Below are 17,380 nucleotides of genomic sequence, written 5' to 3' on the forward strand. Positions count from 1 at the left end.
GCCCTGGACCCTCCATCTGCCCAGGGAAGTGCTCCCTGGTGACCCTGGTGGGCAGGGACACTGACCAGAGGCTGCTCTTGGGCACCCTGGTCCCCTGCCCAGGGCAGGTGGAGGGCCATGGGCTCCCCACAGCTGCCCGGGCTCCCTGGGTGGCTTTTACCACAGCCTACGACAGTGGTCCCCAAACTGGGGTGCACACAGTGGGGGACACAAGAACATTTTGGGGGGGGTGCAGTAGGGCCTGGGTCAGCCATCATGGGGGTGGGGAGGCAGGACCACCCTGCCCTGCTCCGGCTTCACCCCAGCTGTACCTCCAGCCCCGCTCCCAGCAACGGCCCCGCTCCCAGCCCTCGACTGTGACCCCTGTCTTCTGCTCCCAGGTCTGGCCCCGGCTCCCGGGGGGGCACTACTGAAAAAGTAACACTACACCCTGTTTTGGCCCCAGACATCCTAACTTTTTTGTCAAAACTGGGCATTTGTCCCATTTGCTTGTCAACGTATCACCAGTTGGCAAGAGCAAATGGTACAAATGCCCAATCTTGCCAAAAGGGGCTCGGGGTGGGCAGACACGCCTTGGGACTCAGCAAGGTGTGCAGGGACCTGCCTGTGGACAGAACTCTGAGGTTTTTCCAGGCCATGTGGTGGACAGCTTGTCTTTGGGACAAAGAAAGACAGACCACATGGCAAGAGACTATAAAAGGCTGCTGCAGCTCCTCCATCTTGTTTTCAATCCTGCTTCCTACCTCTGGCGGGACTTTACTACACTGAAGCTTTGATCCAAGGACTGAAAGACCCATCCCAGCTGTGGATGGACTCCAGAGACTTGATTTGAACCTGCAGTTTATTCTATCACTGCTGCAAGCCTGAACCAAGAACTTTGCCATCACTGTATGTCATTGATTCTATTTAACCCATTCTAGCTCTCATTTCTATCCTTTTCCTTTTATGAATAAACCTTTAGATTTTAGTTTCTAAAGGATTGGCAACAGCATGATTTGTGGGTAAGATCTGATTTGTATATTGACCTGGGTCTGGGGCTTGGTCCTTTGGGATCGAGAGAACCTTTTTCTTTTACTGGGGTATTGGTTTTCATAACCATTTGTCCCCATAACGAGGGGAACTGGTGGTGATATTGGGAAACTGGAGTGTCTAAGGGAATTGCTTGTGTGACTTGTGGTTAGCCAGTGGGGTAAAACCAAAGTCTTCTCTGTTTGGCTGGTTTGGTTTGCCTTGGTGTGCACAGAAACCCCAGCCTTGGGCTGTAACTGCCCTGCTTGAAGCAATTTGTCCTGAATTGGCACTCTCAGTTGGGTCCCGCCAGAACCAGCATTGTTACAGGGGCATCGCTCAGAGGGAGCTGGGTTACAGTTGAATTGACTTTAACTTTGCATGTCATGGTTTAAGTTTAGCCACTCTTCATATCCTGGAAGAGCAAGCAGCAGCACCGGGCAAACTTAATTGTGCATGAACAAACATTGCAGGGAGTAAAAATATACACTGCCACGTCCTATGTGCCTAGTCAGTCTGCAGCAGAGCCAGGGCCAGCTAGTTTTCTTTTTTTAATCCGTACTCTAATTATGATACTTTAACTATTCTAATGTGGGAGAAAACTCCCCCCAGCAATGTGTCAGGCGTTTCCTGGACACACTTGGTCACATGCCTCTCCTCTGAACTCTGAGACAGCACCCAGAGCCTGAGGAGCTGGGAGACTGACCTGCCTGCTAGCTCAGAAGGACTCTGCTACGCACAGACACAGGGCCCTGCGACGGCAGCCCAGCTGAGCCAGAGTTGAGCACTCTGCAACGTGGCTGGGTGCAGCTTGCACCAGTCTAACCATTAACAAGAATATCAAACCCTGGAGCTTGCACGAGATGGACAAGAGCCGTGTAACGGCATGGGCCTAGTAACCGACAGCCCCACTCCTCCCTTCCCAGGGCTCCAGCACAGGGCCCAGTCTGAACACCGCCTCTCTCAGCAGGGTGGAGTGAGTGTGGTGCAGGGGCAGGAGAAGGAGACACATTCAGTAAACAAACGTTTTAATTTCAGATCCCAGAGGCTGGAGTGTGAGCGCAGCACCGAGCCCGCGCCTGGTTGTTGCAGCATCCCTGGCTCGGCACAGACGGGACCTGGCTCCCTAAGGCAGCTCTGGGGAAAGCAAGGAGTGTAGGCCATCCAGGGGGCGGGAAAGGAGAAGATCTTAGATGTTGGTTACAGTTGCGGAGACAGCCACAGGGAAATGCGGAGCCTCTGCAATTTCTGAGGGCTCCAGCAGGAGGTGCAGGCACTCAGTGTCTTAGGATTTGGCCCTGTGATGTTTCATTTGTACAGGCATTTTTGGGCTCCTTCAATGTCCACTAGGAGTGCAAATTAATACACCTGCTCGAGACCCCTGCAAGTCCAGCCAGGGAGATTCTCAGCTGTCCATCCCTTAGCCTGGCCCACTCACAGTGAGTCCCTGTAGAGGCCAGGCACGTCTCCTTCAGCTCCCGCCAGGAGGCACATTCAGGACGTAGAGCACAGAGGTGAAGGAGAGGAAGAGGAAGCAGCAGAAGCTGGATGCAAAGCCCAGCCAGTCCACGATGCTCCCCACAAAGCTGCTGAATGCCAGCTTGCCCAGCACTTCCAGGGTGGCCAGGAAACTGTAATGAGTGGCCTGCAAAGGGCAGACACGCACCAGCATGAGGGGTGGCAAACACAAAGAGAGCCACTTACGCTGTCAAACAGAGGGACCCAGGTAGCCCAGATAGCGCCTAAACTCTGCCCAGCCAAGGGCTGCACGAAAGGGCCAGGAGCCCCAGAAAGCACCTGACTGTCATTCCCTTCAGCAGCTTGGAGCCAAGCCTCATCTCCAAGGCTGCAGGGTGGCCTGTGACCTTGGGCAACTCAACTCCCTTTTCTGTGCCTGAGTTCCCCATCTGCCCAGTGCAGATAATGCTTCCCTCGGGGTGCATTCACGTCTGGGAGGGCCATACAGAGACTCAGATCTCAGAGCTCTTCACTAATACTGATGAGTGAACCGTCTCAGCTGCCTGCTGACACTGGTGGATCCTACATTAACATCCCCAGTGTGCAGACAGGGAGGCAGATGTGCCCATTGATTCTAGTCCCCCTTGGGCCATATTTCCAGAGGTGCTGGTTGCAGGGTACCTGTATGCTGCCATCCGCCCTCTGCGTGCACTGCATCATGATGCTGAAAGCCAGGGTGGTGATCAGCCCTCCAATGAAGTGCTGGACACAGATACTCAGGATCGCAGCCCCTATGCATACAGCAGGACATGGCAACGGGGGAGTAATGCGGGTGACCAGTTCAGGGTTGGAGAGAGGCATGGCACAAGTGCAGGACTGGGAGCAGCGTCTCCAGATTTCTGCTCCCAGTTCTGACGCTGATACTCTCTGTGGCCATGTACAAGTCACTGGACCTCTCAGAAAGAGCTGGGCAGAAAACGGGGTCGTCCCCCCCCGCGCATGAAAACTTCTGTGAAAAAACTAAATTGTTTTCATCTAAATTTCATAGAAAAGTTCAATTTTCTGGTGAAATATTTTAGTCCCAAAGTAAAATATTTCCATTTGGAAATGCTAATAAAATGCCACCTGGGAGGTGGAGTTTGGATGCCTCAGACTCCCATTCTCCTCTATAGGCTGGGCTTCCATATTGAACTACATTTCCCAAGATGCTCCATGGTCTTCCCTCTTGGAGGGAGAACAGGGTGCCTCATGAGTGTCCCTGGACGTGCTGCATCATGGAGGATATAGTTCAGCCTTAAAGCCCGGCAGCAGATCCAAACTGAAATGTTCTGGTGGGTTTGGTTTGACTAAATCAAAATTTTCCATGGAAAGCAAAAACCCGTTGCCCAAAATATTGTATAGTTGAAAACCCAGTTTTCCATCAAAACACAGTTCTGAGGGAAAATTTCTGACCAGCCCTACACTGCCTCTCGGTTCTCTTTCCCTTCACCCCATATCAACAAGGAACTCTCTTATGCTCAGCTGGGTGGTGCTCACCTTTGAAGAGAGAGACTCCATCATCGTAGATGAAGACCAAAAAGGTCTGTAAATTCAGGCTGCAGAAGCGGAGCAGTAAGAGAGCCTTCAGCAGAGACAGTGGCTGCCTGGAAAGACGAGACAAACCCAACACAGAGATGGTTAAGGAAGCCAGTGCAGCAGAACACTGCAGGCAGAAGAAGAGCAAGCAGAACAGAAGGGGAGGGATTGTGTTTGGTCCCTCCCCATTTGATTGAGCAGAAGGATCATGAATCAGACACAGCAGCTGGGCCCAAGAGCAATCAAAACAGCACCAGACATCTCACTGATCTCTCCTGCCACACATGCCTCTCCCAACCCACGTACAAACCAGCCTTTTTCACCCCATACAAGAAGGGAGGTGGCAGAGCCCCATTCTACACTTAACCTCTGCTTGGACATCAGCTGGCCACCCAGTGAGGAACCTGTGATGGAGAAGACCATGGCTACCACTCCATTCCAGAAGCCAAGTTGCTGGGTGGAGAATCCATGGTCCAGCAGGAAGAGTGGGAACATGGTGGTGGTGCCTTGCTCACCTGCAAGGGAAAAGGACACAATCAGGTGAGCCACAGCCAAGTCTATGCTCTATCAGACTCTTCCCTGCATGCAGGGGTGTCCAACAGCACAACAGGGAGCTTTAATGGCTCTGCTCAATCCCTAACCCAGCCCTGGCGGGTGACCCTGTCTAGATTTACAGCTGTTACATCCAATAGCTCCTTTCCACCTGCAGCCCTGCTGAGTGCTCCACTCTAAACGCTCCTTTCCTTAGAGGAATCCCAGCCCTCACCGGGCAGGCACTCACCAAGCTTGTAGAGGAGGACAAAGCCGGTGGTCCAAAGGGTGCCCGGCACATGGAGGAGCTCCTGGAGAATTCTCCAAGGGTTGAAGGTTCTTGTCCGGGGCTGGCCATCCTGGGAAGGCCGTCCTAGCGTGAGCTGCAGTTCCGGAGCACTCCACACATACAGTATGGCCAGAAGATAAATGATGGCCAGAAGCAAGAAGAGAACCCCCCAGCCCAATAGGTGCATCAAGGTCAGGAGGCCTCCTCCTGCCAGCATGGAGCCCAGTTTGTAAGCCACCACTTGGATGGTGTTGCCGTACCCGATCTCGTCCTGCCACAGGAGCCCAATGGCTACTCCGTCCACTGCGATGTCCTGGACAGAAGCAAAGAAGTTCATGAGCAGCAGCATGGCAGCGACGGGCAGGAAGTTGGTCTCTGGCGACATAGTGGCGCACGCTAGGCAGGCCAGCACTAGTCCTGACATGCTGAGCGCCAGCCAGGTCTGCTTGGTGTGGTACTGATCCACTAAAGGAGCCCACAGCATCTTGAGGATCCAGGGCAGGTAGAGTATTTTGGCCAAGCTGATCTTGCTGAAGGAGAGGCCCACGCTGCGGAGATAGATGGGCAGCAGGCCGGACTGTAGCCCATATGGCATCCCTTGGACGAAGTACAGGCCTCCCAACAGCACATACTTAGAGTTCATCCTTCAGCCCCAGGCCGAGGGCTCACACAGGAGAAGACCTGGGGGAGATCCGCTGAGCTGTGGGGAACACAAACAGACAGACATTACATTGGGCTCAGCAAGGGGAGAGGCCCAGCACAGCAGGGGTTAAGGCATGGGCCTCGGCCTCAGCTTGGGAATTCAGGGTGTATATACGAGGAGTAGGAGAGGGGACACCAGCTTGGCTGCACTGGGCCAGGCCCTGGAGTCACCTGATGCCATGGTAACAGAGAGACCGTGTAGCCACTGCTGTCAAAGTGACAGCCACACCCCAGTGCTACCATGGCAACACCCCCAATGATACAGCTAGGGCCTGATGCCATGGTGACAGCCACACCCCAGCGCTGCCATGGCAACACCCCCAATGATACAGCTAGGGCCTGATGCCACGGTGACAGCCACACCCCAGCGCTGCCATGGCAACACCCCCAATGACACAGCTAGGGCCTGATACCACGGTGACAGCCACACCCCAGCGCTGCCATGGCAACACCCCCAATGACACAGCTAGGGCGTGATACCATGGTGACAGCCACACCCCAGCGCTGCCATGGCAACACCCCCAATGACACAGCTAGGGCCTGATGCCACGGTGACAGCCACACCCCAGCGCTGCCATGGCAACACCCCCAATGACACAGCTAGGGCCTGATGCCATGGTGACAGCCACACCCCAGCGCTGCCATGGCAACACCCCCAATGATACAGCTAGGGCCTGATGCCACGGTGACAGTCGCCACGATGACAGCGCCACTTACTGTGACCATACAGACAAGACGTCAGACCCCCCCCAGCCCAGTGAACGCCCCCGCTGCCGCTCCGGGGCGGGGCTGCGAGGGGCTGGCGGCTCCTGGAGGGGTAGGGCCGTAGGGGGAAGAGAAACTCTGGGGTCTGCAGCAGCGCCTGGGTCCTCCACAGCCACGGAGAACGCGGAAGTGCCGGCTAGAGGGGCCGCCTTTCCCGCGGCGACCCAGCCACGCCCCCTGTCTGGCTGTGCCAGGCGGCTCGGAGGGTCCCGTCTGGGCTGCTGCTCGTTGGTATCGGGTGGCGGTGGGCCCTTCTAGCATGCCTCTCGCTCTTCTCTATGGCTGCGGAGGACCGACCGTGGGCGTTGCCGTGCTGGGCCGGCTGCCTCTGACCCCGCCCCTCCCTGGATAGGCCCCTCCCTGGGGGCCGGGCCAGAGGCTGCCTGGCAGCGGGGCTGGGGGCCCCTGGCGCCAGCTCTGCTCCACTCCAGCTGGGCCCAGGCCACATCCCTGGCCCTGGGGCGGGGGGCACCCCCTGAACCCCCCCTGCCGCCCTCCTAGAGCAGCACCCCCACCCCTGCACTGCCCCACACAGGGCCCATGCCCCCTCCCCCCAGGAGCCCCGCTGCCCAGACTGCCCCCTCTCCTGGCTCCTGCACCCCCAGATCCCCTCCCCACACCCCAACCCCCAGCGTCGCACCCAAGAGCGCAGAGCTCATGGCCCCCCCGCCTGCGCCAGGTCCCACCTTCACCAGCGCCCCAGCCTGTAGCACGAACCAGCCACATTCCTCCCCCCAAGCCGGCACCAGCACCTGCTACGGCATGCCAGTGCACCCCCCCAGCCCCACCTCACCCCGGAGAGACACCGTCTAGTTACATAGTCCTTGACCTTTGCTAAAATGGGTAACGGGAGGGGGAGGGCAGCAGATAGGGACCAAAGGTGGAGCCCCACCCCGCTGCCCAGTACCCATCCCCCCCCAGCCCTAAACACACAGCATGGGTGTATTTCGCATAGGCCTCGCCCCTGAATGGAGCTTACTTTCCATCACTGACCCTTCCCCTGCACCACTCTCCAGGCTGCTGCGATAAGCACATTCTGTGCCCTGCCAGTCAAACGCTGACTTGCCCATCTCTGACCCCAGCTGCCTCTGCAGCCTTTCCTGCAGCCGCTGCCCGTGCAGGTGTGGGGGGCCGGCGACGTCAGCTACAGGCTGCAGAGAAGAAGTGGTGGAGGTGACCCTTTGTTGAGGGGTGGAGGGTGTGTCAGCAGAGGAGCTAAGGGTTGAATGACCCCTGGTAAGGTCCCTCTCACCTCCAGAAGTGGGGGCCCCCTAAAGCAGGGCAGCGGCAGGTTGGCAGGGAAGCTTGCCCTCCCAACATCCAGCCTATGCCTGTTTGTAAGAGGCCTGCAGGCTTTCAGTTAGCCAACTTTCAATGGCATGAAAATCCAGTTACAGCCATTAGCATACGTTACGCATGTCCCTGTACAGAGTGCTCTTGATACAGAGCGCGGGGTCAGTTAGGAGATACAAAAGGTCCATTGGAGGGCCAGTTCTGAAATCAGTTCTACACACGTACTTTTAACCTACCAGAGCAGCTGCAAACTTAGTGGATTTAAAATTTAAAAAAAAAACAGAGAGGAGTGTTATAGATTCCAAGGCTAGAGGGGACCAAACAAGCATCTGACCTCCTGTATAACACAGGCCAGAAAACTGCCAGCTGGGAGTGCAGGACTGTGCTGGTACCTCATCTGGATTTGGGAGCTTCTCCCACGCACATACCCAAGCATCCCCTAACCTTTCCTCATACCAAGGTGCAAAGTAGCGTAACCCAGTCTGTCCCACTTGAAAACAATGGCTGGCTGTGGAGATTGGCTTTTGGGTTTAGTTTATGCTGATAAAAACCAAAGGGGTGGGATATGCAAAGGCACCGAGCTTCTCAGTAGGTCAAGGACTAATCAGGGCTTCTCACTCTCCCAGGTGCCTTTGAAGAGATCACTCCGCATGCCCAAATCCCCCACCCTGCAGTGCCCCACCGCCCCCAGCAGCTCCCAGGGAGACAGGCAGAGTCTTGCAACTCTGCTCACACAGCAGGAAGGGAAGGGCCAAGAGGTGAAGTCAGGCACTTTAAAAGACACTCTTTATTAGTGTGAATATAAAACCCAGATATGGTCCCAGATGGAAGAGGGGAAACAAAGATTTCAGATGGTCAGTGGAAATAGAACAGCACTGAAGACACTCCAAAGGCATTGGAACGGATAGTGAGCAACAGACAATTGTTAGCGAGGGGAAACACAACAACAGTCAAAGCTCGGATGTAAATACACAGTTACTTTTTACACACACTATGGTACGGTGGGAGGGGCATTCTACCTCCTCTGCACCATCTAAATGTATGGAAAGCATCCCACCCATTCCTGAATGGGCCAAACGTTGCCACCTCCCAAGATGGTTATTGAATATCCAGTGGGAACTGAACGTGTCCATTCACAGCCCATGTCTGAGAAAAGTCCAGCTGTACCCAGTCTGCCCTCCCCCTGTACCGGGGGTGAGAGGCAGGGCTGGGGCAGGAAATGTGCTCAGATGTTGTACAATTTTGCAAAATGAGTAGAACACCATAGCGGAGTTAGCCCTGAAAAGTGAGAAGACAAGCCCCTGGCACACAGGGCTGGTGACTCGCCTCCCTGAGTCAGAGAGGTGCGTTTGCTTGGGGCAGGTCTAGGGGACTGAACCTTAAAAGGGACATTTATATACAGTCAACTGGATAATCGCCCAAAGCCTCTTCCTCCCAGCAAGCTTGGGAGCCACCCTCAGGCTCTGTTTTCTCGCCCAGCCTCCTTTGGGCACAGCCCATGGCGTATCCTCTCCACTTCTGAAAAGCAGGTACCTCGCCAGGTGGGATCTGCAGAGGAGTCCCCAATGCAAGTGGGAGCCCCAGTTCCCTGCACTGGGTTAACTGGGACTAGAATCACGACACAGCCATTAGATGAAGGTCCCTCATGGGAGCTCCTGGGATCTGCAGTGAGGTGAATGGAATACAGGAGCTACGGCACACAGAGCCATGGCATGCAGGGCTCCCCGGCTTTGCTCTGGTGGCTGTTGTGATGTTCCATTTCCCTGGGGGTCAGTGACTGACGTTCCTGCCCTCGCAGGCTCATTTGCATCGGATAATCTCCTCCGTGGCCAGGCGCATGATTTTATTGAAGTCAAAGTGGATGTATTTCCTCCAGAACCTGCGGTCTCGTCCATAGACCTGGGCAGGGTAACATGGGCTCCCTGTTCAGAGAGAGAAAAAGCCCCGGTCAGCTGCTGAGCCCATCACCCGCCTGTCATTCAGTGGCAGTGCCTAACTCGAGACAGAAGAGTGGTCAAAGCTTTCACACAAGCGACCTCGACATTAACAGCAGCTGAGCATATGTGGCTGGGCCTAGGCATTCAGAGGCCGGATTCCCTGCTCCATTACACCAGGGTCACCTTCTTGAGTTCCGTGGAATTACCCCTGTGTCAAACAGGCCCACAGAGCTCTAGGAGACTGTAACCTTGTTCACACAATGACAACGTCCCTGGACAGGTCATCTAAGGGGACTGCACCCAGGTCATCTGCCTCTAAAAGCATGAGCCTCTATTGAGCTAGGCCTGTGTCTGTTAGTTCAAAGGCAGTAGCAGATTCCTAAACCTATATGTGGTGTGGCTACTCGAGGCAGACAGAGCCAAGCTATCAACAGGGGGTCCTGTGCAGGAGGAGGGAGGTATGTCTACTATTTTTTTATCAATCATCATCATCATCATCACCACCACCACCATATGCCCCGCAGTTCACCTGTTTGATATTATCCTGCCAGGCAGCAAGGAGTTAAATCAGAGGAGGCTGTTAGGGGGGAACCAAGAGGAAACCAAACAATGGTGAAGGTAAGGTACAGTCCCACAGATCACTAAGGGTCCTCCAGCAAACAGCGGGGATGCAATTAATTGGGGAATACCCCTGGCCTGGCTCCAAGCAGGCTGGTAGAGTTTATTCTTCCCAGGCCTGAACTCAGGAGCAAAGGGATACTGAGCAGCTGGAGGATGCTGGGTCTAGAGAAGGAAGGGGAGTGGAGTGAGTTGCTGGGGCTGCCGGTGAGCGCTGACAGGGATGCAGCAAGCAGGCTGGCTCCCCACCCAGAGAAGGGGGGAACTTACCAAGCTGGCAAGGAAAGATGAAGATCAAAGTCAGGGGAAACATGCTCACAGGCCGTTCTTGTTCTTACCCTTCGCTCTGCATTTTCTGGCCCTTTGGAGTGCATTCATGAGACTATGCTTGGGACAAGCTGGTTTTGTCTCTCTAATCAGCTGCTGCCAAAGGCCCCCGAAGGAAAAGGGCTTGCAGGTGCCAAACAAGCTGGGCCACTTGAGTTAACATCAGTGGTGGCCAGGGTCCTGCAGCTCAGATGCTCCGTCAGAGAGATGCAAGACTGTGTGATTCCTCCCAGAAAGAGGGGAAGGTAGCATAACCTGTCCTCAAAGGGGCCAAAAAGCACAGCTTGCCCTGTAACCATGACAGGTACACACTCTCTGTGGCTGGGGAAGCCCACCCTGAGCATCAGAGGTCCCCTGCAGCTCAAATCCCGCATGGATTGCTAGAGTAGGGGTAACACTCCACTCCCTTGGACTGAGGGGTTGCATACCATTTCACAATAAAAGACAAGGACAGCAGCAGGAGCAGGTCCCAAAAGAAGCCTTCAGTTTCCAAGCCAGCCCCTTTCACCATGGCCATGGTTACAAACACATTTTAAGGAGGGTTAAGGTGAGATCTGTGCAGCGGTTACAGAGATCAGGCAGAAAATGCCTAGTATTATGGAAAGTCATACTACATAAGTAGCAAAAGGCAGATAGGATTCCAGTCTTGCGCTCGGCTTGCCTTACCAATGCCATGAAATATCCTGGCAATAGCTCTGCCAGAGAATTTCTCATCCTGGCGGATGGACAGGAAATTCCGGATGTCCGAGCGGATTTGCCCTTCCCACTCCCGCAGCTACAGAGAAAACATTTGAAATTCGTTAGGCTTTGGGGGGAAAATAAGCCAGGTTCCATCTTGGTCTCCGCAGAAGGTTCCTTCTCTCTACAGCCTCGTAGTGTTGGGAGAGACCATTTCTTGATCAGACAAATCCAAAAAACAAAAAACAGGGCTAATGAGCACTCACAACCCACTTCACACCAAGGGATAAAATTAACTGGGACCAAATCAGTGAGCTGTGGTCTCATCCTGTGCTTGGATTTAGGCCATGTCCACACGAGCAAGCTGACAGCGGCACCTCTGTAAGATCTCTCGTGTAGCTGCTCTACGCCGGCGGGAGAGAGCTCTCCCATCCACATCACTAAACCACCCCCAATGAGTGGCAGTTGCTACGTTGGCGAGAGAAGCTCTCCCACCGACATAGCACTTATGTACCCGACCACTTATGCCAGCGAAACTTATGTCGCCAAGGGGGCTGGTTTTTTTCCCACACCCCTGAGCAACATACCCTTTTGCCAACAGATAGTCGTGTAGGCCTTAGATAGTTTTCTTTTGGTTACAGAATAGGGACACACGATAAAAGCCGTATTTCAAAATACAGTGCAATACAGAAACCTGGATTAGACATTGTTGTCCATCTAACACACTGGCTCTCAACCTTTCCAGAGTACTGGCCCCCTTTCAGGAGTCTGATTTGTCTTGCGTACCCCCAAGTTTCACCTCACTTAAAAACTACTTGCTTACAAAAAATCAGACATAAAAATATGAAAGTGTCACAGCACATTGTTACTGAAAAATTGCTGACTTTCTTATTTTTATTGATATAAAATAGATCAGTTGGAATATAAATATTGTATTTACATGTCTGTGTATAGTAAATAGAGCAGTATAATCCAGTCATTGTCTGTATGAAAGTTTAGTTTACATTGAATTCACTACATAGTGTTTTTATGTAGCCTGTTGTAAAACTAGGCAAATATCTAGATGAGTTCATGTACCCCCTGGAAGACCTGTGTACCCGCCAGGGGTACATGAACCCCTGGTTGAGAACCACTGATCTAACAGACCCTCAGATTATGGAATCAGGGGAAAATCCTCTAATTTACTTTTCAGCATCATGGCTGATCACTTTTGCTCTCTTCTGTTTGAAGAGTGAAACCAAAAAGTGATCAGTTTCACTTTTTTTTCTGATCATTTTCACTTACTGGTTGTCTAGTACAAGAGTGCTGCAGGGAGAGTGTTTAAACAGGGAGTGCAGGGAGACTTTTTAAATGAGAAAAAAAAAGGGAAAACAAAAAAGTTATGGAAATATTTCTACTCCCATCTGATCCAGTAAAACCCTTACCAAGATACCCTTTTAAATTTGTATTTGGGACACTTTGAAGATGAAAAGTGTAAAGTACTAATTTTGAAGTGCCAATGACATCAATGGAACCAGGACTGGCCCTCACATGTTGCTAACAAGTCCTAAATTTAAAGGTGCAGAATAATTTGATGAAGTGAGCTGTAGCTCACGAAAGCTCATGCTCAAATAAATTGGTTAGTCTCTAAGGTGCCACAAGTACTCCTTTTCTTTTTGCGAATACAGACTAACACGGCTGTTCCTCTGAAACCAATAATTTGATAGCATCCCTTTAAACTTCTAAAAGCAAAGTGCAACGAAGGAAAACACACACACACCCACCAGGCAAAGTGCTTCCATACTTCAGTAAAAGAGAAGGGTCTCAAATCCAGTCACAGAATGTTCACCAAAATGGCAGCGCCAACGGTTTTAAAGCCAGAGTGAGACAAGTGTTTCCTAGATTCATTCGCTTGCTCTCTCACATACACACCCCCTCACCCCTTTCAAAGCTTGACATCCTTTAATCCAGGAGGACCCAGTACTGCCATGGATTTTGATCCACTCAGAGCATGCGTGCGCACACACACACAGTCCATCCCATCCCACCCAGTACAACCATACACTATACAGACAGCCTTTCTAATGCAACAGCTGACACCACATCAACTGTCTACATGCCATGGTTTCAGGGGTATCAGAAATGCCAGCCTGCAAGTGGCTCAGATGGGCTCAAAACTAGATACCAACAAAAGGACGTAAACAAAGGAGTTGGCTCACTTTCATGTTACTGAGATCTTCTGCCTCCTCTTCTTCCCCGCGCATTAGCTCGGTCTCGTCCAGCACAGGTTTCTTCTCAAAATAGTCCATTAACAAGGCCTTCAGCTGGGAGCTCCTCTCCTTGTCCACACGCTCCGAATACAGGGTGCTGGCTTGGCAGGCCACACTGCCCAGGAAAAGGTGTGTTAGTGTTAAATCGTGCACCACTAGATCTTAGAGTGCAGGATAACTGGAGAAGTGAGTGGGATAAGCCACAGGGAAGGAGGAAGAGCAAGAAGGGACAGGATCCCAAGGGAAGGTGATGCGTATAGAGCAGGACAACCATATTCTGTCCCTACCCTAGAGTTCTAATCTGTTCCGTGCAGGTTCTTCTCCTGCCCTGGAGAATATCTAAGTTTATCTGGCAATCACGTCCGGAGTGATGGGATTTGTATCTCCCCTGCGTGGTTCATTTTCTCATCCTCTCCCCAGGGGAGGAGCATGCATGCAGGGAGCAGTTTGTTTGGTAGGGCTTGGAATTGGAATGGCCACACTGCTTTGTGTTTATGTCAGAGATGGCAGACCAGTGGAGGGGGCAAGTTCTTTGCTCCTGTGTGAGCACCGCCACTGGCCCCTGTCATTTCAGGATCTGGGTCACAATTATGCCCCTCATTTTCAAAAGCTCTCCATGGACTTCCCCAGCCACCCTCACGGACCTTCCGTCTCTGCTCCCCACCCCAGCCAAGCAGTACCAGCCTCCTCGCTGCCCCATGCACTGTCTGACCTGCTGACAGATTGCCTGCATTTCGCCCTGTACCACTGCTGTCTAACTCATTGCTCCCACTCCGCTTCCATAGTCTTATCACCAGCACATATTGCAGTAACTCCTGGGGCCTCCCTCAGCGGGGAAGGGAGGGTGGAGGTAAGAGGCATGAGGTGAAACCTCTTTGTGGAGGCTTTAACTGGAACTGACCGTCCAGAGTGTGCAGAGTGGGGCTGGGTTCCCCACAGCTGCCCATGCTCACCTCTGGAAGGCCCTGAAGCAGGCTTGGAGCTGGCAGAGAGTGGTCGTTTCCCGCGCCGTCACCCGGTGGTGCAGGAAGTTGCACACAGAGTCCATTTCCTGGTCTGTGAGGTCTCCGTAGGAGCGCAGGTGAAAGGACAGGTCGCTGAACTCCACCAGGACACCGCTCTTCCCAGTGCCATGGCAACCTGGCAACAAGGCGGGGGAGGGGCTCTTTATGGGAACTGACTCAGGATCACTAGATGACACACGCACAGCAAGAGGGGGTCACTGGTACAATCCCACCGCAGGGGACACAAGAGAATCACTGAACACAGGGCTCCGAGCAGGGCCAGAAAACGGTACATGAGCTCTGAGTGCCCAAGAGGGCCAATCCCACAGACACCCGTGGCACTTTTAGAGTCCCTGCCCACTGTAGATGCTACAGAACTCACATGGATTGCAGGAGGAGGGGGGATTTTATCCTGCCACCATAGCTCTCTCTAGGGCTCCCTTCCCCAGCTCTGCCCCTACTCCCCGGTGCCCCGGAGAAGCAGTCTCAGCGCAAGAGCCTCAGCACCTTTCTGTAGCTGTGTGTTCCATTGGAGCTGGCGCAGGGCTCGCTTCACCGGCAGAACCTCCCAGCCCATGGAGTCGCTGAGTGCGATCACGTCGAACTCCACAGAGCTGGCGTGCGTGTGATCCACCCCTGCCAGACGCTCCCGGGCCAGACACACTGCGATGGGCGGGGAGCTGAGAGCAGGAGGAGAGAAAAAGCCGAGGATGCAGATGCTGAGAACCCAGAGACAAAAATCAAAGCCAGCAGCAGTAACATGGGAACTGGGGAGGGGAGAAGGGGACTAGCGCAGGGAGCCAGGAACTCCTCCAAATTAGATCTACCTCTGACACAGACTCCCTCTGCAGCCTTGGGCCTGTCTCTTTGCAACCGTTGCCTACCGCTCTGCAAAGTTGTGAGGATCAATGAGGTAAGATATGCAAAGCTCCGTGTATCTTTATTAGTGTCAGGTTTGTTGCACTGGCCCCCCACATCAGTGTCTGTATGCCGCTGCCAGCTGACCCCTGGAACTGCAGAGGGAGGTGGGAGACAGCCAGCCCAGAGGCTGCTGGCCAGCTGTGCAATGCTGCCTGTAGAAGGCACTGGGTTCCAGGAGGCACCTGTTTACGCACTGGGCACAGGATCCAACTCCTTTATCTGAGCACTGTTATTCAGCCCCTTGTGAGCCCAGCTGCTGTACTCCCTGGCCAGTGGTGTAGTGACCAACCTGGCAGCCTGCATTGAATCAGGCAGTCACTCCTGCAGGCAGCAAGCATCCAGGATGAGTGCAGCCCTGCCATCCCACTCCCTCTGGGCGTCCAACAGTACTGAATATAACCCCTAGCACAGCAGCGCAGTGCAAGGAGCCTTTCAGAGGAGAGCTCGAATCTATTGCCCCCTCTGCTCCCCGAAACACCCCCCTACGGCACCACAAAGCAGCCCCACCTTTGTGGGGCACTTCGCTGTTCCTTAGCCAGAGGACGCACAGTGGAAGAGCCCTACCCAGCTGTGCTAGTCTATTCCCCCGCCAGTGCAGAGCGTCTGCCAGCCCAGTCTCCAGGGCGTGGGCCTGTCTCTCTCTCAGCATCCCAGGAGATGCACTCTCTATCCTATTCCTCATAGCTCCTCCCGGCAACGTTCCAGATTTCCTCCCACGAGTCCTACTTATCCATCCTTCAACCTCTTCGCCCCCCTCCTCCAGGTGCCAGCTCCCGCAGTGCTTGCTGGCAAGAACATCCCCCAGCTGACCTCCTCCCTACCAAGTGCAGTCACGGCTCTGGTTTGAGTAGCCCTTCCCGGTAAGGAGGTGCCCAGAAGCAGATGGAACTGTTTCGAAGCTGGGTCTGAGCTGATTAAGGCATTTCCCACAGAGTTTGCACATCCCGAGAGGTCTCTCCATTCCCCGCATGGAAGGGCTCCGATTTCATCACTCCCCATGCCACGCAGTGACTCTCACCTTTTTGCGGTTGCCCTGAGCTGCTGGGGGCCCCCGTAACACACCACCCGGCAGGAGGAGAAAGTGGGGTGCAGCAGCTCCACCCAGCACTGTGGATGCAGCTCCAGGTAACACAGCAGGGTCTCGATGCCTGTAGCAGAAGAGAGGAGACATGCGCCAATCACGGAGCGTTCCGGTGGGACAGGCATGAGCTGCAGTCACCTCTCAGAGCCCCACTTCGAAGAGCCAGGCTTTTGGTTTCTCTATGTCCGCACGCTATGGCCCACCTCCCCCCGGGTGCAGCCTAGCCTCCCATGCCACCTGCTTACTGCCCCACACAGGACCTGCGACTGCCCTCCATCTGGCTTGCTCAAGAGCAGGGCATGGTGGGACATGAGCCGCCCCCTCTATATTAAAGGGGAGGAGCTGCACGAGTCTACATTCTCTATGCACAAGGCACATCTATGCACATCCCTCAGGCTCACAGCAAGCTCGGGAGCAGCCCCAGCCTGGCTGGAAGGTAGTGATAGGATACAGAGGGACCCTGACAAATTAGAGGATTGGGCCAAAAGAAATCTGATGAGGTTCAACAAGGTCCCTAAGTGCAGGACTCTGCACTTGTCCAAGTGGGTAGGCAGCAGTTCTGCAGAAAAGGACTGAGGGGTTACAGTGGACGAGAAGCTGGATATGAGTCAACAGTGTGCCCTTGTTGCCAAGAAGGCCAATGGCTTTTTGGGATGTATAAGTAGACGCATTGCCAGCAGATCGAAGGACGTGATCGTTCCCCTCTATTTGACACTGGTGAGGCCTCATCTGGAGTACTGTGTCCAGTTTTGGGCCCCACACTACAAGAAGGAGATGGAAAATTGGAACGCGTCCAGTGGAGGGCAACAAAAATGATTAGGGGGCTGGAACACATGACTTATGAGGAGAGGCTGAGGGAACTGGGATTATTTAGTCCACAGAAGAGAAGAATGAGGGGGGATTTGATAGCTGCTTTCAACTACCTGAAAGGGGGTTCCAAAGGG

The 17,380-nt window shown here is 53.8% G+C and overlaps 2 protein-coding genes across 3 annotated transcripts in view; both read right to left on the reverse strand.

Annotated features, from left to right (window-relative positions):
* Positions 1-2,019: 2,019 nt before the first annotated feature.
* MFSD3 (major facilitator superfamily domain containing 3) lies at positions 2,020-6,492 on the reverse strand. Of its 2 annotated transcripts, XM_073329916.1 has the most exons (6): positions 6,281-6,492; positions 4,823-5,561; positions 4,409-4,556; positions 4,003-4,109; positions 3,148-3,257; positions 2,020-2,653 (listed from the first exon to the last, which is right to left on the reverse strand). In XM_073329916.1, exons 2-6 carry the CDS (start codon positions 5,502-5,504, stop codon positions 2,480-2,482), a joined length of 1,221 nt encoding a protein of 406 aa, XP_073186017.1. In that variant the 5' UTR covers positions 5,505-5,561; positions 6,281-6,492; the 3' UTR covers positions 2,020-2,479. The 2 variants fall into 2 exon arrangements, with proteins under 2 accessions (XP_073186017.1, XP_073186018.1); XM_073329917.1 differs by lacking the exons at positions 2,020-2,653; positions 3,148-3,257 and adding an exon at positions 3,332-3,475.
* Positions 6,493-8,390: 1,898 nt separating this feature from the next.
* The window catches only part of RECQL4 (RecQ like helicase 4), a 45,067-nt gene continuing 36,077 nt past the window's right edge, over positions 8,391-17,380 (reverse strand). Inside the window, exons 20-25 of the mRNA XM_073329918.1 lie at positions 16,374-16,503; positions 14,942-15,153; positions 14,384-14,570; positions 13,380-13,545; positions 11,170-11,278; positions 8,391-9,543 (exon numbers count right to left, since the gene is read on the reverse strand). Of these exons, the coding sequence (XP_073186019.1) occupies positions 9,422-9,543; positions 11,170-11,278; positions 13,380-13,545; positions 14,384-14,570; positions 14,942-15,153; positions 16,374-16,503 (926 nt within the window). The 3' untranslated portion in view covers positions 8,391-9,421. The remainder of the gene's footprint in view (positions 9,544-11,169; positions 11,279-13,379; positions 13,546-14,383; positions 14,571-14,941; positions 15,154-16,373; positions 16,504-17,380) is intronic.

Source organism: Lepidochelys kempii, chromosome 2, assembly GCF_965140265.1.
Source record: "Lepidochelys kempii isolate rLepKem1 chromosome 2, rLepKem1.hap2, whole genome shotgun sequence".
Classification (NCBI taxonomy): Eukaryota; Metazoa; Chordata; order Testudines; family Cheloniidae; genus Lepidochelys; species Lepidochelys kempii.

Bases quoted from the DNA above. Each gene is read 5' to 3' on its own strand.
- MFSD3 (XM_073329916.1), bottom strand. From the start codon at position 5,504: ATGAACTCTAAGTATGTGCTGTTGGGAGGCCTGTACTTCGTCCAAGGG. The intron at 4,557-4,822 runs GTGAGTGCCTGC...TTTCCCTTGCAG, and splicing joins TGTCCTCCTCTACAAGCTTG to GTGAGCAAGGCACCACCACC. The intron at 4,110-4,408 runs GTTAAGTGTAGA...TCGTCTTTCCAG, and splicing joins CAGCTGATGTCCAAGCAGAG to GCAGCCACTGTCTCTGCTGA.